Source organism: Vulpes lagopus, chromosome 15 (genome assembly GCF_018345385.1).
Source record: "Vulpes lagopus strain Blue_001 chromosome 15, ASM1834538v1, whole genome shotgun sequence".
In the NCBI taxonomy this organism is placed as follows: Eukaryota; Metazoa; Chordata; class Mammalia; order Carnivora; family Canidae; genus Vulpes; species Vulpes lagopus.
The window spans coordinates 19,139,484-19,160,832 of NC_054838.1; the positions used below are offsets into that span (position 1 = coordinate 19,139,484).

Here is a 21,349-nt window from a genome sequence, read left to right on the forward strand (position 1 = left end):
TGGCCAAACTGATACCAACAGGTGCTTTTGTACAGATTAAACAAATTTAGCACAGGGCCCAGCATAGAGTAAAGATACAATATGTGGTAGTTATTAACAGCATCATCCTTGTCATTTTCATTATGGATAACAAAGGAAAAAGGGACAGGATATGTTCATATTTTCCTTTTTAAAATAGATTTCAAAATGTAATATACATCAGAAGGATGAAAACTAGTACAGTCTTACACAAGGCTCTGGAGTTTGCACTGTGGATGTTTCAAAGCATCTTTCACAAGCTTTACTCCATCATCTCCCAAGATGTTATCCGCCAAGCACAAATGTGTCAATCTTTTGTTGCTGATGAGAGCCAAGGAAAGATCCTCACAACCAACTACCGTGAGGCCACAGCTTTCCAGGCTGAAAGAGAAACACAGGAAGGAATTATTCAAATACCAAAGCTCCTGTTTCTCTTCTCCTTTGCAGGGACTCTAGGCTGTAACTTAAAGCCCCTATACCTCTGCTATAGAATCAACCTTTTCAATCTACTAAAAATACAAATGCCACTGCAGCTATATACAGGGGAGGGGAAGAGGAGGAAAATAATAAAAATAAGCAGTCGTGAAGAAAAGCAGCATTTAAAAGTCAAACTAGGGACACCTGGGTGGCTCAGTGGTTGAGTGTCTGCTTTTGGCTCAGGTCATGATCCCACGGTCCTGGGATTGAATCCTGCATCAGGCTTCCCACAGGGAACCTGCTCCCTTCCTCTGCCTCTCTCATGAAAAAATAAATAAAACAAATTTAAAAATAAATAAATAAATATAAAATAAGAAAATAAACAAATAAATATCAAAAAAGGAAGGAAAGGAGGCCTTTACGTAGAGTTCACCCAGGCTTGACAGATGAGCCAAGTAGTGTCAAGGCCCAAGCAGTTTGCCCTTTCAGCTCTTCACTAAGCCACACAAGACTGCACAAAAGGATTCCAGGGAAAACAAATGAGCAAGACTTACGATAGTCTCTCTAGGTAACACTTGGGATGTCCTAAGGCCTCGCACAAGAGCTTGACTCCATCATCCAATAGGTGATTGGTGGACAGATTCAGAAATCTCAGACTCTGACTTCTGATGAGAGCCTTGGAGATATTTAGACAGCAAAGTGTAGTTAGGTCGCAGGATTCCAAGCTGGAAAACAGCATAAAAGAACAGAAATGACCCTACTCAGAGAAGAGCTATGACAACCACTCACCCAGCCTGAGGGTATAGTCTCCCAGGCTTTGTGACCAGTTCTGAAGACCAGCTTCCTTACATGGAGCGAGTTCCTTAATCAGCACAAGGCTCTAACAGCAGATTAGAAAAGGAAGGAATAGGAAGCTTGTTTCTTCCATCTCCACCTCTCCAATTCCTTATGGAAATTAGGTATGAATGTACTAAAAATATTCTTTAAAGATTATTTGAGAGAGAATGTGAGAGCATGTGTGGGCGACAGAGAAAGAGACTCCTCAAGCAGACTCCCTGCTGAGCACAGAGCCTGATAGGAGGCTCCATCCCACAACCCTCAGATCATGACCTGAGCAGAAATCAAGAGTCAGATGCTTAACTGACTGAGCCACCCAACTGTCCCCTAGGGTTTTTTTTTTTAATATTTTATTTATTCATGAGACAGACACAGAGAGAGAGGCAGAGAGAGCAGCAGGATCCATGCAGGGACCCCGATGCCAGGACTCGATCCTGGTATTCCAGGATCACGTCCTTAGCCGAAGGCAAAGGCTCAACCACTGAGCCACCCGTGTCCCCCCTAAAGATATTTTTAAATGATAATCTTTTTTTTTAAGCCAGGAAGAATTTCCTCCAACTACAACCTGGAAGAAGGTGGACTAAGATGCTGTGTACACTCTGACTTCTGAAACAAAGGGGCAGGAAGTCGGGAACTAAAGGTGTGATTTCCACTGTTAAGAGCTCACCTATTCATAGGAGTCAATTCATGTTTTCTGAGGAACCCAGTCCTTAAGAGTAAAAATAAGTGAGTCAGAAACAAAATAATTTCTAAAAATAAAGAAGGGAAGCAGAAGAATGGAAGAAGTGCCTGTAGAGCCCACATTTTTAGAGACTCCTATTTGTGCTCAGAGAAGCCTGGGCCTGATACCAGCTCCAAGAGAAGGCAGGTGGCAGCAGGTTCCAAAAACCTGGAGTTGCTCTAATTCCTTCTTTGAACCAAGCACGTATCAACTCCATTCCTCAGGAATTGGTTCTCTTCATCAAAATAAGGGTGTCCATAGGTAGGAAAGAGCTGCTCCCTCCTCAATCCAGAACTAGACTTCAACAGATGACTGAGGACACAGCCTAAGTCTGAAAACTCCAACTTGCCCTGAAAAGGTGTCACGGACTGAATTGGCTTCAACATACAAATTTCGGGGAACACCAAATTCCCAAGTGACTGTAGGTGGAGACAGGCCTTAGGGAGATAATTAAGGTTACATGAGGTCATAAGAGGGACCCTGATGCAACAGGCCTGGTGCCCTTAGGAGAGGGGCACCAAGAACATGCACGCACACACACGCAAAAGGCACATGAAGACACCACAAGAAGGGGGCTACCTACAAGCCAATGGGAGAAACCTCACCAGAAATGCACCCTGATCTTGAACTTCAGGCTCCAAAGCTTTGAGAAATAGATTTCTGTTTTAAGGGGGTACTTGGTTACAGCAGCCTGAAGAGAGTGATACAAAAGAGAAGTCTGTCAGCAGCCAAGCAGGCAGAGAAACAAGAGAAACGCTGGGTTTGGATGGAGCCCTTCTAGACGGATAAAAGATTCCAATGTGGAGAAAATATTAAAGCTTAACTAAGGGACAGAAGATAAGTACACATACGAAAAAGAGAAAACAAACAGAAGAAAATGTTTAGAATGGCTTGTTTTACGTTTTAAATGTATAGGAAGATGCAAATTCTCTGAAGAACACATCCTAAGTGGAAATCAGGTTGAGAAAAGGAAGGTTTAAGATTTAAAAAGAAAAAAAAAAGTGCAATGGTTTAAAGACAAGGGAAACCTGAAATCCATATTTCAGACAATAAAAAACAAAATCAATGAAAATAGGGGCACGTGGGTGGCTCAGTGGTTGTTCCTCTGCCTTTGGCTCAGGTCATGATCCCAGGGTCCTGGGATCCAGACCTGCATCAGGCTCCCTGCAGGGAGTCTGCTTCTTCCTCTGCCTGTGTCTCTGCCTCTCTGTCTCTCTCATGAATATTAAAAAAAAATCCATGAAAATAAATTTGATATACCCCAAGAAGGGGAAAACAAGATTAATATGACCAAAAGTAACAGTTATATAGGAAAAGAGCTACAACCAGTGACTAATAGACACTCTTGAAAAACAGAGCAAGAGGTCTAAAACCTTTGCTAGGCCTTGGGAAAACAACTCATAAGTACTCATCAGTCTAATTTTGATCGTTTGTTTAAATACTGTGTCACTCTTATTTCAAATTGATATTTAATTTCTAAATGTTACAAATAGGGAACAGATTTTGTCAATCAGAAGATCACCAGTACTCTCCTCTCACATATATAAGGAAGTTTTAAAAACATAACTTTCCCTAGAGTTTGAAGGTCTTATCTCCATTATATTAATATATAACCTGAATCACCAGTGATTCAATCAAAAGCTGAGCTGAGGATGCAGATTCCAAACAGCCCCCTGCATATGGGCCAGCAAACAGAGGAGACATGTTAACTTACATTTGGGTCCTGCTGCAGCGATGACCCAATTATCTCTTAATAGTGCCCCTATGGTGAGGGCCTAGGCTGACAATTTCCAGACAAATTATAATTTTTAAAATTAAAGCAAGCAATTATAATTTTGTTCTCATCTATTTCGGTCTGTCTCTCTAACCAGCTGTCCATGGGTACAGGTCCACCAGGTGGTCCTAGATGCAGTGCACTAAGAAGAAATCCACGTTTCAAGGATAAAGGTCTCCTGATGTTGGAGACATGGCTGATGTCTCTAGATGGCTCCATCTAGACATCCGTCTAGAAGGGCTCCATCCATAGAATCTAGAAGGATTCTATCTGATGCAAGATGCCAGATTTTTCCCACTGAAGTAAGCTCTCCTGTGCTGCTAGCAGCTCAGGATAGGTACACTGCCATTCCAGAGGCATCGCCAGAGAGGCCAGTCTTCCCTTAGCTAAGATGGTCTCCCAGGCCCTCCCTCCAGGCCCTCAGAACAACGGTGTGAATGTTTTCTCAAAACTGCTGTATCATTTCCAGGATGCCCAAGACTTTTGTAATTCTTTTGTTATTTGAGTACGAGATTATTATTATTTTTGATAGGCATTAGAAATTGCGAGAAGGCAGGAGAGTTGTTTCTAAAACAATATGGTAATAGAAATTGTTCCCTGCAAGAGGGAAAGCCTTTGGATGAACAGGATAGGCTTCATGACCTATTATAAATCAAGGTAAATCATAAGGTAAATTAATTTGTTCTGTAATTTGAGACTTACAAGAGGTCGTTGGGATTTATGTCTGAATTTACCATAATGAGAAATAAAAATGCAAACAGTTTTTAGATCATACACAGCTTTGTATTTTTAACAAAAGAATCTAAAAGAAAGAATTTCCTATATCTCTTTTAGTTCCCTTCTAGGTCACATAATTATTACTTATATTAATATTTAAAAGCATGCAAATATACATTGGGATATATAATTAAAATGAGTTAATATCTAATATCATAAATGACCAACATCTTTGTAAGTTGTAATCTTGTAAGTCATAAAATCAGATAATATTGCAAATATCATACTATCTGGATCAACCTCTGAACGAAGAATATACCAAAAAAAGTATACTTAACAGTGGTTATACGGTCTTTAATGTTAATTTAAATATAGCTTCCAAACATTGATTTTTAGGAACTTGGAGTAATATTTTTAAAAAATAGTTTCTCTAAAAATCTCTACAAAAGTTAAACTTCAAAGGGAAAATAAATCACATTCTTACCTATTTGTTATTCTTCCTACAACTCAAATTAAGATAGCAAAAATCAAGGTGTTCTTATATTCCATTATTATTTATGTTTGAAGTTAGGGCTGAAATCTTTAAATGATATTTCATTTAAATCCTGTGTAGTGTGATTATGAAGCTGTGGATGTATACATATCAAAGTTTATTAAAGTTAATGAGTAGAAGACATTTTTGCAATAAAGAAAAGAGCACTAGTAGTTCAGGTTTCAACTCCAGTCTGTGTGCTGGATAATCTGTGCAGATGCAGAAGTTCTGACTTCAAAGTGTATACTCTCCCTTTTCCAAAGTCTGTTCATATTTATAACTCATTTTTGAACCCTTCCTGAATGTAAACAATTGTAGTAAACTAGAAGGATTCCAAACTCCTGGGAAAGCAAAAATTTTCCACTGGTCCATATACTATCTACCTCTTATAAAATATTTATTCTAGTTAATAATAAAATCAAAGCTGTGGTTCATTCTCAGGCACCTTCCTTCTTATCTTGATCAGTAATCAGTTTGTCCTGGCAGCTATTTTAGATGCCACCCTTTCTGAAATATTAGTCCTCTAAATTTAAAATCTTTGAAAATGTAGAGAATGTTTTGCTTTAATACCATTTTGGGGATGCCTGGGTGGCTCAACAGTTAAGTGTCTGCCTTTGGCCCAGGGCATGACCTGGGAGTCCTGGGATCGAGTCCCACTTTAGGTTCCCTTTGAGGAGCCTGCTTCTCCCTCTGCCTGTGTCTCTGCCTCTGTCTCTCATGAATAGATAAAATCTTAAAAAAAAATACCATTTTGGCACTCTTCAGGTGGTTGTTTGATGGAATCAACAATTGCACAAGGTGGCATTACTAATATGCCCAAGGCTTTTATTATCAGGACCACACGTAGGAAGTAGAAAAAGTTAGCACAAGGATCTTGAGTGGATCTTTCTCCCCTTCTAGAGGGGAACCTTTAGTAAATATTACAGTGAAAGATTCACATGAAAGCGATTGTACTTTTCCAGTATGCTCATGTCTCTTAGCAATTTAAAGTTTTCATAAATAGTTTAAGTTTGCAAAATTCCTATGGTAATTGGAGATATTTTGTGAGGCAGCGTGGCAAAGACCTACTAATTTATCAATACTCTCACTGCTCACATCATCTAGAATCACTGGGAAAATAAATATCAAAATGCAACTCTACAATGTTAAGCTCAGCATGATCTATGCACAAACCAGACTACTGTGGCCAGTCAGCTGTCCATAACTGTGACGAGGTCTAATGCAAACATAAAACTGAAACTTTCCCCAAAGTGTAAATAAGGGGTCACCTATCGTGGGAGAACATCCAATCCTACATAATGTGACATTCAATTATTATGAAGCTCTAATGACTTCTGCCACCAAAACCTTTTACTTACTGGTAAAAGGAGCCCTACTCTGACCCAGATAGATGGTTTCCTATTTGAAAGCCTAGTAACTGGGTCTACATGAAGGCTAGCAGTGGAAAACACTGTTCAAATGTCAACAGATAGGGGCACCTGGGTGGCTCAGTGGTTGAGCATCTACCTTTTCTTAGGTCATGATCCCAGGGTCCTGGGATTGGGTCCCACACTGGGCTCCTTGCAAGGAGCCTGTTGTTCCTTCAGCCTAAGTCTCTGCCTCTCTCTCTCATGAATAAATCTTTAAAAAAAAAAAAAAAGTCAACTGATAAAAATCTTACCAAGGCCTGCTGCTCTATAAAGTGCCAGGACATTTTTGCCTTTGACCCATGGCTCCCACTGTAAGAAAACCTCTTTCCCTCCATTTAACAGCTTTTTGCTACTAACGTGTTTCACTTTTGATGGAAGAACCAATGACCTACTTCTCACCTGCATTCTAGACTAGAGGCTGCAGGTGACTGAAAATTCCTCACAATGTCTTAAGACTATTTCACAGATGGTAAAGCCGATACCCCAACCTGGCCTGCTAATAACTGAACACAACCCATGTTCAAGAAGCATTCAACTTTCCAGACATGCTATTAGTGAATTTCATCCTACAAAACATGGTGAAGCTTAAAGAATTCCCAAAGGTAATTTAGTTCATCTCCCTATTAGCAAAAAGATCTTGTTCTGGATTTTACTTGTGCTTTCTACATATAGATTACAATTTGCTTCTGACAAGTACAAACCTATCTTGGCCTTTCATGCGTCAAGGTTCTGTCTTGCCCCCTGCCCACCCTACTGCACCCTCCTTCTCAGCTCTTCCCCACCCCTAAGTGAGTCCATGGATTATGAAAATTTCTAAGGTAAAATTTACTACAGTGACTATGTTTTATTTTGTTCTTGTTTTGTTTTAGTTTTACTTTGTAAGAAACTGAATTAAAAACCTTTATTTGGAAAAGGAGATCTCCCTTGAAATTGGTCATACAATGTGGGGACCAAGTAGGATCGACAACCCTCACTTTCAGGAGAAAAAAACAAAAAACAAAACAAAACAAACGAAAACCAGACCCACTACTAGGATCCAGTGTGTGAGAGCAAGTGAGCACCTTGACAATTAACAGCTGCTGCTTTCTTCAAATTTTTGTATTGGTCACGGAGTTGCGATTTTAAGAGTAATTAGTTATCAAAACAAGTAAAACTGAGCCCTCTAACTCTGCCCCCAGTTACCATTCGTGCATTCTTATAAGCAAAGATACAATGAATATACATATGGCTGTACTTAAATATGAAAATATATAAATCTTTATAAATTCTGTTTTTTTTTTTTTGATTTAGGAAATGGAGACACAGAACTGTACAATGGAGTGGGGACTGTCTTCAGTGGGGGGATGGGAGCAGTTAAAAGTCTTGTCAGAAGGAAGTCACTCTGAAATCACGGATTCCTGCTATTCCATATAGTGAAAATAGACTGAAGCTGGTCCTGTGAACAGCAAATCCAGGCTGTAAGAATCTATCTGGATAAAAGAGTCTATCTGTTCAGTTATAACAAGAACAAAAAAACAACTCACAACTTACCTCAGATTCTGTAGTTTACACTCTGGGTGTTTCAAGGCTTCACATAATGACTTTACTCCATCGTCCCCTATATCACTCCCTTTCAGGTCAAGATGCATCAGATTCTGGTTGTGAGTCAAAGAACTAGCAATATCCTGACAACCACCCGGGAAAGAAAGAAATCTCATCCTTTAGAGGAAAAATATGCAGGAGGAATTAACAAAATTATCTCTGTCCTGGTTAGAGCATTCCCAACCCCCTTTTTTTTTTCCAAACTCAACTCTTACATATCTAAATATTCTTGTCATTTCTTATCTTACTTTTAGTTTCTCATATTTCATGGGTAGTCATAAATCAGTTTCAGGACGTTGCTTAGAAAAACAATTGGGCTACAACTTAGGTGTCCCTTACACATCCTGACAACTGATACTCTCAACTTTTTTTGACCTTGAAGTAAGAGAAGATAATATCAGGAAAAGCAGAAGAGGAGTTTTTTAACTCAATTCCAGTATACCACAAATAATGGAGGATATTCCAAATACTTTAATTATAGCATTAATTCATAATATTGCATGCTTTAAATAACCCAAGGTAAGTTCATAGTTAATATCAACTGATGTAAATGATTAGCAAAACAGATTACTGCAAAATATGTCACCTCATGGACTTGGCAAGGTGTACAGAGATAGCCCAAAGCTAAATATGGGAGGAAATTAAATATACCCATATTTCTTCCTGTTATCTGCTACTCAGTGACTGTTAGCTATATCTGATTCTTCCATAAGTGTCTCTGCATGTTTACACTGCTCACCAACTGTTCGGAACATCCCTTTGTAACATCATCTCTCCTCCCTTTTGCCCACCACCTACCCTTCACCCTCACCCTCCTTCTGGCCAGGCCCAAGAAAACAGCTTTTACCTGGGTTTTATGGCACTAATCATCATCATCTGGTAAAAGTGCCTAATGCACTCACTAAATATAAATTGAAAGTACAATTTCATGTGTTAAGAAAGAGGGACTTGAAGGAAGGCCACTCCACTGTGGAGGGAAGACTAAGTTCAGCCTTTGTGGTGTCCTCCCAAGAAGCCCTCACATTGTAAAAGAGGAAGCCTTTTAGCCCAAAAGAAGGCAGTAGCTATTGTTAGGGCTTTAGACTGGTGACATTCAGTGAAAGGGAGATGTAGGGGAGATGTTTGGGGGTAAAGGAAAAGGATTGCCAGGAACCCCTTAATATTGACATCTGTGCAGTCACCTACTACATCTATGTGTAAAACCAGGCCAAACGGATTATTTGAAACCGAAAGTCAATCTCACTAAAAACAGATTCCAAGGGACATATTTAGGGAGAAGCCTGTCCTCCCACCCCTCCACCCCACCCCCCCCCGCCAAAAAAAGAACAATCTCCAGTGCTAATCATTTGTTCAGCATTCAGTACATATTACTTAACACCAATTAGGCCTTGAGCACATGGATGGGCACTGAATACAGAATAGGCTCAGCTCCAGCTCCTAGTAGAGCCAGTAGACAAGGAGACAGAAGTGTAAACCAGCCACTATAAAGAAGTGATAGGGTCTGTAGAATCAAATTAAGATGTAATAAAGACTGAAATAGCAAGCGTCGGCAAGGATGAGGAGCAGCAGGGACTTTAGTATATTGCTAGTACGACTGAAAAATGGTACAACCACTCTAAAGAGCTCATTGGCAATTTCCTAACAAGTTAACATCCATCTGTGAAATAGCAATTCCATTCCAAAATATTAACCTAAGAGATGAAGACCTGAAACACACACAAAGTGTATACGAAAATAGTCATAGCAGCCTTATTCATAATAGCCAAAAACTGGAAACAGCCCAGGGGTCTATTCAAAAGAGAAGGAGTTGCAGTATATCATACAATGGCATGCTCATCAGCAATGAACTACTGAAGCATGCAACTAACATGTGGGTAAATTTTCAAAAATATTTTGTTGAGCAAAATACTGACACAAGTACATACTAACTATATGAAACAATCCCAATTTTTAAGAACAGAGCAACCTATAGTGATAAAAGGTAAGAAAGTGGTTGCTGCAGAGACTGCATAGGGTAAGAAAGTTGAATAGAATAAGGTAGAAGGAAACTTCCAGAGGGGATATATTTTCCATCTAATTTTGGGTATTGCTTACATAGGTGTATGCAATTGTCAAAACTTAACCAGATCTGTGCATTTTATTAAATGTCAATTATTCAATATTAAAAAATCTTTTAAAAAATCTTATCTTTGTTTTGAAGATTTATTTATTCATAAGAGACACAGAGAGAAAGGCAGAAACATAGCAGAGGGAGAAGCAGGCTCCCTGTGGGGAGGCTGATGCAGGACTCTATCCCAGGACCCCAGGACCACAACCTGAGCCAAAGGCAGAAGCTCAACCACTGAGTCACTCAGGTGTCCCCAGAATTTATCTTTGAAAATACTCTGTTGAGCTGCCTAGAATGCCTTAGCTCTTTGTTCTTCATCTAGAAAATTCCTTATCAAGCCTCAAAAAAATGCACATCAACAGCTGCTACACTCCATACAATCCTTCCCAGAACAAACTAGGTCTGCTTCCACATCCCCAGAGGCTTATACTATGGCTGTCCTTAGGTATTTTACACAGTGGGTTTTAAGTATCCATTGGTTCCCCCTAATAAGTAATAGTGGGAGGTAGGACAAAGAAAGTTGAAATAATTTCATGAAACTTCCTCATGCCAAACTTACAATAGTCTTTGTAGTTTACAGTTTGGGTGCCTCAGTTCTTGATAAAAAGTCTTCATGGCTAATTCATCAAGGTTGCTATGACACAGGTCCAGTTCTCTCAAGTGATCATTTGTATGAAGCACAGAACAGAGATCTTGCCAACAATGAATAATGCTACCATCATCCTTTTGCCTAAATAATTGAGAAAAAGACAAGACCAATGTATCTATTTCAGCCCAGGCAATTCTCAGAAGATGGTATTGGGTGAAAGTATATTCTGGAAATGGCGAATGCATCAGTGCAGGTCTGGGATGGGCACAGTCCACTCAAAAGTCGTCTTCTTGGCACTCCAGGAGGCTATGCTTCCCCAAGGATTCCCTTGGGGAAGGATTCCCTCACACACAAAATTACATTAGAGAGACTTCATTTTGGATGAGGCGGCTTAGGAAGGATGACAGAGGTCTTCAAATATCCAAAGAGCCAGTATCAAGGAGAAAAATAATCTAAGACTCAAAGTATAAGAATAAGAGTAATGGGTAGAGATTCAGGCACGGAGTGGGGATTAAGAACCATGGGTTATGAGCTCTAGTTCTCCAGTTTTCTAAACTACATTACTTTAGGTAAGTCACATCAGTTCTGAGAACTCTAAGCTTTCTTCATCTAAGAAATGGGAATTCCATCCCCTTTTGCAGGATTGCAGGGATCTAATAGTCAAGTTTAGTGCATACACAAAAGCACTTTGCAAATGTTGTATAATTTAACTATAAGGCGTACTTTCAATAAGCCCATTATAAACAAAGGTTAACAAGGAATAAGACAGAGGAACACCCTATGATTATAAGCATACACTCTAGAACAAAACAGTCCTGAGTCCCAACTCTGCTATTCGCTAACCTGGGTGATTCTGGCACTAATTTATGTGAGCCTCAGCTTCTTCATCTTAAATAATGAAGATAACACGATTTCTTAGGATTTCTGTGAAGATTTAGTAAAACAATCTACAGAAAATGCTTAGCATTTACAATGGGAAATACCTGCTAACAATTGGTAGTTGCACTTATTCATATTAAAATATATGAAATCTAGCATGTTGCCTGATACAAATAGCTGCTGTAGGAGAGGAAAAAACTTTTTCCTTGTGTCCTCCCAGCTTCTAGCTAGGGACTTGTAAATTGGAATGCCAAAAGTCAGGTTAACAAGAGAAAAGCATACAAGTTGTACTAGCTTGTGCATTGTGGATACTTGTAGGTGACGTTCAGTGAGGAGTAACTCAAAGGTAGAATTTGGGCTTTGTATAGCTAAATTAGCAGGAAAAAGGCAGAGGAAGTAAAGGCACTTGTGAAAAAACAAATGATCTGTTGGGAAGATAAATGGACCCTTCAGAGAACAGATAAAACAGGATAGTTTGTGACTATGTCTACATGGGTGTGGTGCCAACTTCTGTCTCCAAGAAGAAAGTAGAGAAACTCCTTCCAGGGGGAAGATTTAGGACAGTGGAGTTCTTTTCAGAGGCTTTGCTTCTAGGCAGGTAAGGGGTTTCAGGAGCTCTTAGGTCTTCAGCTCAAAAGACTTCTCATGGAAAAGTGGCATATTTTGAGGTGGCATATCCTGATCTCATTCAATACTCCATAAATATTGATTCCCCCATACCTTACTTACCTTGGATTGAATAACATTGCAGAGTTCTGGTTTCTACATCACCTGAGGTCTTAAATTTGACAAAATTAGGCAATAATCATTCCAACATTCAAGTGCTTACTATGTAGAAATGCCATAGGATATTATGGTGAACAAGACAGAGAGGCTGTTAAGTCTATAATGTTGTCGTGTTGTAGAATACAATGACCCACCTATAATGTGCCACTTAAAACACTGATATCTCAGGTTTATTTTGGCAACAATGCCAACTCTAATATTAGGTAACACTACAACACAGGTGAGGGGAAGGTAGCATGAGGACCAGCAATATAATGGCCAGAATGCCTTCCTAATATTAGGCACAAAACACAAAATACGTTCTAATGTCCTGAGTTCAATCACAGCATTAAAAAGAACTAAGAAGTCAGAATTGAGATAACAGACTGAAGGAGGTTATTTACAACACCCCAAGGACAGTAAAGGTCACAGCATCCCAGCCTACAATTCCTATATCCACAGCAGAAGAGAAATAAAAACGTATGTCCTTATAGGAGATATGGTTCTGCAACTGTGTGTAATGGCAGTGAGGGAGCATGGGGTCAAGCTAGAAAACCAAGGACTTAATCAGATGTGTGACCTCAGTGAAGTTGAGATCTTCTTGGTACCTCAGGGTTTCTACTAGGAAAATGGAAATAACAGCATCTTCCTGGGATTGTTGAGACTAACTGAGTTGGGACTCAGAAGACTGTCAGGCATGTGTCAAGCAGATGCTAGCTGTTATCTGAGGTGTGCTTGAATCAATAATGGTACGCTTTCTAGGTGAACTTCTCTGGATCACAGTTTTGTAATCTCAAAAATAAGTGGAGATATGCTTTTGACCAGCATCACATTGGATACTTGGTTAAATATCCCATGTACTATATACCATACAGTAAGCCCTCAATTTTAGTTAAATCTAGAGCTAATCCCATAGTTTAATCCTTCCCTTAGACATAGGCCGAGAATGCCAGAAAAGCCAACTCATGGAAGAGAAGAGGGTAATATAGGCATCAAACACTAAAGATTCATTTATTCTTTCAAAATATACATTCAGCTCCTATTATTTCTTACCCAAATCAGACTTTCCCCACTGAGGTTAAAGGGCTGAGATCTTTCATGAACTACAAAGGCTGACCTACATCTAGGCAATGAGCTAGGTTGGTAGCTTACAGAGGAACATCACCCAGATACCCTGTGTAAATTAGCTTCAGCATGAAATTCCTGGTCCCTGGCTCTTCCGGAGTACATTCTTTTTAAGAGTTAAATATACGTATCATAGTGGATCCAACCTTGTGCTAGGTCACATCCTTCCCTGAGGACTAAAGATTATTTCTAGCTGTTGAAAGTGTTGCCAGGGGATTGCCCTCAGCCATGCCCCTTTCTTGGGATAGCCCTCGGGCCAGGAGAGTCACTTCAGGCAAGATTTTGTTCTTTCCTCACCAGAAGCCATGACTAGTCAATAAGGGATTTTAGTGCTTGGCCTCCCTACCTCAAGGTGGAACAACTCTGAAGGGTAATCTCAGCTCTGGGACCTCAGCTAAACAATTCTCCTTTCCTCCCTCTGATGAAATTTACTTCCCCTCACTCCCCTGACAGGGCACCTCCCCACTTACCACATTTCAGCTGGGGGACTTGAGTTTAACATCTTCTCAAATACCACAGTCACAGATAGTTTAATGGTCTGTAAACATTGGCAGTGCTTAACGCAGAATGAAGACACAAGCAAATGGACTTTCCCACACACATCAATGACCACCTTTTGGAAAGATCTCATTGCCTGGCTTATAAATGCTTCATCTTGAGTCTCATACAGATAGAAAAACAATTCCAGAAATTCTAGCTCTGCTGGAAAACATTCGATGTTTCCCAGTATCTCCAGCCACTGAAGGATCTTCCCTTTTATCTCCAGTGACAGTCTACATTTCAAAGTTGTCTCCAGTTGTTTTAGTAGATCTTCATTCAAAAGGCCAAACAAAAAGCATTTCATCTGCGTCAAATGGGGATCTTTAGAACTCTTGCTTTCAAGCAATAGCTTCAAATCTTCAAAAGAATCAAATAAACTATTCCTGGTCTCCCAATTGTCTCTTAACATATAGAACATAGCTGCAAGGAACTCCTGAACATGCAGGTGAGTGAACACATAGCAATTTTCATACTCCGTGTCCTTTTGAAGAATATTCATGTCCAGGAAAATCGAGACATCTGATTTAGTTAACCCATGCTTTCTGAGATCTTCCCTATAAAACACAGATGTCATAGTCCACACTCCTTTGGCAGCCAAGTGGCATAGGCTCTTCAGTTGGGTTTGATTGGGCAGACTAGGAAAGTTTCCATCTACTGGTGGGAACAGGCTAGAAATATAGCGGGTGAACAGAGCTGTTGTTGTTTTGCAGGTTAATGAAACATCACCACCCATTTCTATTTGCTGCTCCAGACAGGTACAGATGGCCCAGCATACCAGGGGGACTTTACACATGCTAAAAAGCATCTCGTTGCTTCTTAGTGAACTGAATACTTGCGAGGCCCTCTTCTTGTCTTCAAAGAACTGGTAAATGTATTCTTTTCTTGCATCCTTGGACATACCCAGCAGCTCTACAGAATGCTGGTTCTTCAACAAAGGCTTTAGCTTCTTACAAGCCGTGAATCTCGTTGTCACCAATAAAAAGGACTCAGGGAGCATTACTTTCCTCAGCAGACTACTCATAAGGAAGGACACGGGGTGTACCTGGGTCCAGTCTTCACATAGCACAAAGTCCGGTTCCTCAAAGGCAAAGTTCAGTTCATCAAAACTATCAATAATAAAAAGGAGACTACTCGGCTGGGTCATTATCCTTTCGATGGGGCCTTCTGTGCTGGGCCAGTCCTTGGAGATCATTTGAACAAAGCTCCGTTCTCTCAACTGGTTGATTTCTCTTGCATTGAGATAAAAAACATAGCTAAACCTCTGCTGATAGAGATTGCCCTCAGCCCAATCTACTATTGCTTTTCTCACCAAGCTGGTCTTCCCAACTCCAGCAGCCCCCTGGAGCACAACTGTCTGTGGCTGCTCGCCGGTTTTCACATCCACATCAAACAGATGTTCCAACAGTTCTCGATCTTCCTGAGCAATTCCAGGATGGAAATCTTCAGGTCCCCCAAACAAACACTTCTTATCCCACATGATACGAAATTTTTCCTTTATTTGGATCCTGTATTCTGTTCCATCACCTAAGTCAGAATGCAGCAGGAAGAAAGAAAACACATAATCAAAGCAAATTCTATGAACTGCAGTGTTAACACTGGACTTGGCTCAAATCAAAGTACAGCTGGTTTAGCTAAGAATGTAAACCAAAAAAAGTTCCTATAGATTTAAAACTTGCATAAGAAACTGAAAAAACAAAATTGATCATGCATAAGAATGAATTTGGGGTAGAAAGTAAAAATTAGATTCATTCTAGAAATATGTTAGACAAATACCATATGTAGAATTTAATAAACAAAACAGATGAACATGGGGAAAGGAAGGAAAAATAAGATGAAAACAGAGGGAAACAAACCATAAGAGATGCTAGACTAGGAAATAAACTGAGGGTTGCTGGAGGAGAGGTGGGGGGGATGGGGTAACTGGTGATGGGCATTAAAGAGGGCACGTGATGGAATGAGTATTGGGTGTTGTATGCAACTGATGAATCACTAACTTCTCCCCTTGAAACTAACAATACACTGTACATTAACTTGAATTTAAATAAAACAAAAAAAGAAATATGTTCTCTTCTTTGTACTTTTCCTCTACAGGGAGAAAAGGACAACTATATGAAGGATAGAGTCATCACCCAAATGAAAGAACACCATTAACAGTGACAGTGAGGAAGGACCTGAAGACATATCTCAATCTATAGATCAAAATAATCCACTTTATAGTAAAACATTAACAGAAATGAACATTGAAGCATAGCCTGAAGAATTTTTTTTAAAAGAAAAATATTCTAAATCTTTTTTCTAAATATGTCTCCTCAGGCATGGGTAACAAAAGCAAAAATAAACTACTTGGGGCAGCCCCAGTGGCACAGCAGTTTAGGACCACCTGCAGCCCAGGGTGTGACTTGGAGACCCGGGATGGAATCCCACATCAGGCTCCCTGCATGGAGCCTGCCCCTGTGCCTGTGCCTGCCCCTGTCTGTCTCTGTCTCTCTCTCTCTCTCTCTCTCTCTCTCTCTCTCGGGATCGAGTCCCATGTCAGGCTCCCTGCATGGAGCCTACTTCTCCCTCTGCTGTGTCTCTGCCCACCCCCCATGAATAAATAAAACCTTTAAAATATAATAAACTACTGGGACCACATGAAAATAAAAATCCTGCATAGCAAAGGAAACAATTAACAAAACTAAAAACAATCTACTGAATGGGAGAAAATACTTGCAAAGGATAGATCTGATAAAGGATTAGTACCCAAACTACATAAAGAATTTCTAGGGGCACCTGGGTGGCTCAGTGGTTGAACATCTGCCTTTGGCTAAGGTTGTGATCCTAGAGTCCTGGGATCAAGTCTAACATCAGGCTCCCCACAGGGAGCCTGCTTCTTCCTCTGCCTAAGTCTCTGTCTCTCATGAATAAATTCTTTAAAAAAAAAAAAAAAAAGCCAGCCAGGCCAGCTCAGTCAGTGGGGCATGCAACTGTCTCTTGGTTGTAAATTCAAGCCCCATGTTGGGTGTAGAGAATACTTAATATTAAAAACAAAACAAAACACACACACCACTAAAACAACATCAAACCCCCCCAAATAATCCAGTAAAAAAAAAAATAGAAGACATGAACAGACATTTCTCCAAAAACAACATACAGATGGCCAACAGACACAGAAAAGATACTCAACATCACTCATCATTAGGGAAATGCAAATCAAAACCATACTGAGTTACCACCTCACACCAGTCAGACTAAAAATCAACACAAAAAGTAAGTGTTGGAGAGGATATGGTGAAAAAGAAACCCTTGTGCACTATTGTTGAGAATCAAACTGATGCAGCCACTGTGGAAGACTGTTGGAGATTCCTCCAAAAACTAAAAATAGAATTACCATATGAATCAGTAAGTCCACTACTGGGTATTTACCCAAAGAATATGAAAACACTAATTCAAAAAGATATATGCACCTGTTTATTGCAGCATTACTTACAATAGCCAAGACGTGGAAGCAGTCTAAGTGTTTTTATTGAGAGATGAAGGGATAAATAAATGATGTATATAATGGAATATTAGCCATAAAAATGAAATTTTGCCATTTGCAACATGAAAGGATCTAGAGAATATAATACTAAGTAAAATAAGTCCAAAAAAGACAAGTACCACAATGATTTCACTCATGTGGAATTTAAGAAACAAAATAAGTGGAAAAAAAAAAAAGATAAACCAAGAAACAAACCCTTACCTATAGAAAACTGATGGTCATGGGGCAGGGGGTGTGGGGTGGGTAATGGATGGAATAGGTGAAGGGGATTAAGAAGATTAAGAATACACTTATGATGAGCACTGAGTAATGTACAGAATTGTTGAATCACTATATTATACATATGAAATATAACACTCCGTGTTAACTGTACTAGAGGTTTAAAAAATATTCCCAAGTGTCAAACCAGAATGGAAAGAGTTTCACCTAAGTTAAGTCCAATTACTTCTTTAAATCTGAAACGCCACTATCTCAGAGGAAACTTCTGTGAACCCCAATGCTAGAATACTTCTCTTTCATAATTCTCAAAACATGGTATATTTTCATTCACAGCATATCTCACAAGCTATAATTATTTTTTTAAGTAAATAATTCTTTGTTCTATCAGGGCATTCAGTATAAACATGTAACAGTTCAAGTCCCACTAGATTATGCTTATGATGAGGAACAGAAGGCTAGCTGAGGACAAAGCAGAAGCTGACACTCCACAAGGGACCCCCGCCCACCAGGTGGGCTATGTGGGACATTCCTCAAGCACTCCTGGCTGTCCTAAAGCTAAGTGAAAGGAGAAATAGTTAACTTATAGAAATTATAGTCTTATAAACACGAGTCTCCCCCAGCTTACAAAATGTCTTAGAAATTTACAAGAAAAAAGCATTATTTATCAATAACCTAACTTCCAGAAGGAAACTCCCAACTATCTTAATGCTTACTAGAGGAAAAAACAACCACACCTAGGCAATGGCAAGGCCTCCAAAGCTTGTAGGTCCTGTTTAGCATACAAATTTTTTTTTATAAATTTATTTTGTATTGGTGTTCAATTTGCCAACATATAGAATAACACCCAGCGCTCATCCCGTCAAGTGCCCATCACCCAGCCTCCCCCACCCCCCGCCCACCTCCCCTTCCACCACCCCTAGTTCATTTCCTAGAGTTAAGAGTCTTTCATGTTCTGTCTTCCTTTCTGATATTTCCCACTCATTTTTTCTCCTTTCCCCTTCACTATTTTTTATATTCCCCAAATGAATGGGACCATATAATGTTTGTCCTTCTCTGACTTATTTCACTCAGCATAATACCCTCCAGTTCCATCCACGTCGAAGCAAATGGTGGGTATTTGCCGTTTCTAATGGCTGAGGAATATTCCATTGTATACATAGACCACGTCTTCTTTATCCATTCATCTTTCGATGGACACCGAGGCTTTTGAAAGAATTTTCCTTACCTCTTCCACCTCCCAGGTTATATAAAATCAGCCACCGCTCATAACCCTGGGGTAGCAGCTCTTTTCTGCCCATGGGTCCTGTCCTTGTGCTTTAAATAAAACCATCATTTTTGCACTCTCAAGAATTCTTTCTTGGTCATCAGCTCTGGGGCTCACCCCACCAAACCTCACCTATATTCCTGAATTACATCTCTTAGATCTCCTCCAGAAGACAGTTTGTATTACAGATACTCTTTATGGTATTATTTAGTACAGTACTTAAAAGAAAATTGGGATTATGAGGATGATTTTTACTTTCTTTGTTAGAAAATTTGGAAGATAGATAAAACTCTAACAGTCAACTTCTATGAGGTGGAATCTTGATTTCCTAAATTTATGGCCAGTAATAAATACCACAGGAATAAAATTTCCCTATACTGAATCAGAAATTAAAGTCAAAGCAGAAAGTTATCTTCGAGATCATTTAACACAATGAGCAATTTTTATTAGTGCTTAGAATAAAGTAGCTCTCAATTAACTTCTTGAATGAAATAATGTGGCCCATCAGAAAGCAGCCATAGCTGGGGTAAGAATGGGTTTCCCACATGGTCCAATTTTCTTTCTACTGTAATTCCATTTATATAAAATAGAATTCAACTACATAGAATTTAAAACAAAGTCGGGGGAATGGAAACAGTATTGAACCAAGACTGAGAAGACCTGGTTCTACGAATTACATTCTATATGGACTAGTTGGTTACCTCTCCTACAACTCAAATAATCATTTTTTTAAGTAATTTTTTATTGGTGTTCAATTTGCCAACATATAGAATAACACCCAGTACAGAATCATTTCTAAAGGAAGAGAGTAGATGTGATAAGCCCAGTAGTCCCTGCCAAACTCAGAGACTCTAATTCTGTAAAATAAAACATGAATATACCCTCCTTCATCAGACTGTAAACTCACGACTGGGCTTTTCCAAATACTATTCTCACTGAGGCCCTGAGTTAACAGGGCCCTGATTTTGACCTTGGCTACAGAGCCAGTTTTGTTGAGTCTCTTTGAATAATCATCAACAACTGTCCCCTGGGGCATAAACCTCTATCACACTTCAAACCCTCAAACTCCTCCCAAATCACAAAACATCTACTCACTTTGCACTGCCTCCTGATCATCTTGTTCCTCTTGTGTCCTGGCACCTTCTGTTACCATGGTCCGGGCTGTCCCTGAGACAGGTTCCAACAGGATTGTGAGATTTACCATACACAAGGAGAGCTTTAGTGATAGCCAAACAGGGGCCAGAATGGTCCTCAGTGGTCTAATTCTATGACATCTGGGCTCAAGAAAACTGGAGCAAACAGAGCCTCAGATTCCCCCTAGCTTAGCTAAGGAAGTGAGGTGGTGTCAACAGCACCGAGGAAGGGACCTCTTGCCAGGCTCTCTATTCTGTAACTCCAGGGCAAGTGCTGTAGTCGAAGCCTGTTTCCTTGTCTACACTGACCTCACAGGGATATGGTGAGGCTCCCAGGAAATAATGAATACAATTTTGTAGCTGTAAAGCTTTGTAAAGTACATAAGAAATTTTTGAGGTCTATAATGGATGAATTCTGTCCCCGCCCCCGACCCCGCCAATTAAGGAGCCACACTGAATAATAGTACCCAAAATCCTCCTGCCTCTTCAGTGTTTCTCAAATGATCCAACAATGGTTTAATCCCCAAGTCCCTTTCATAGAATCATGCTGATGGGGCTCCGGAAGCACATCTTTCCCCCAGCCCCAGAAAGGTTGCCAGCATCACTCACAGTTGATCTCTGCTGTTGCCCGCTCACACAGATCCTTCAGGTTCATCTTGCCAAAGATTTTGAGAGCCACATCCCAGGCTTGCTCTCCTGGATAATATTTTTTCATCAAATTAGCCAGGTCCTCTCGCTTGGCCTTCTTCACCTCAACCCAGGGTATCTGGCAGGACCTGGGCTCCACAGTCTCATTCTTTAGAAATGACTTGAATTTATTCAACTCCTCTTTGTTTAGCTCCTCCAAATACAACAGCAGCCCAAAATCAGGGAAGAAGGAAGATGACGACCCATCTGTCATCTTGTTCACAGATCAATACTCAGGCTTCAGTGGGGGGGAAAAAAACATCAAAAGAATATGAATAGGGATCCCTGGGTGGCACAGCAGTTTAGCGCCTGCCTTTAGCCCAGGGCGCAATCCTGGAGACCCGGGATCGAATCCCACATCAGGCTCCCGGTGCATGGAGCCTGCTTCTCTCTCTGCCTGTGTCTCTGCCTGCCTCTCTCTCTCTCTCTCTCTCTCTCTCTCTCTATCATAAATAAATAAAAAATATTAAAAAAAAAAGAATATGAATAGAGGCACCTGGTGGTCTGGTTAAGCA

General features: G+C 40.0%; 1 protein-coding gene across 1 annotated transcript in view; it reads right to left on the reverse strand.

Moving 5' to 3' along the window:
- The window catches only part of NLRP14 (NLR family pyrin domain containing 14), a 32,268-nt gene extending 11,220 nt beyond the window's left edge, over positions 1–21,048 (reverse strand). Inside the window, 7 exon segments of the mRNA XM_041730689.1 lie at positions 229–399; positions 990–1,160; positions 7,956–8,123; positions 10,673–10,836; positions 13,938–15,535; positions 20,110–20,181; positions 20,757–21,048. Coding sequence (XP_041586623.1) covers positions 229–399; positions 990–1,160; positions 7,956–8,123; positions 10,673–10,836; positions 13,938–15,535; positions 20,110–20,181; positions 20,757–21,048 — 2,636 coding nt within the window.
- Positions 21,049–21,349: the final 301 nt, after the last annotated feature.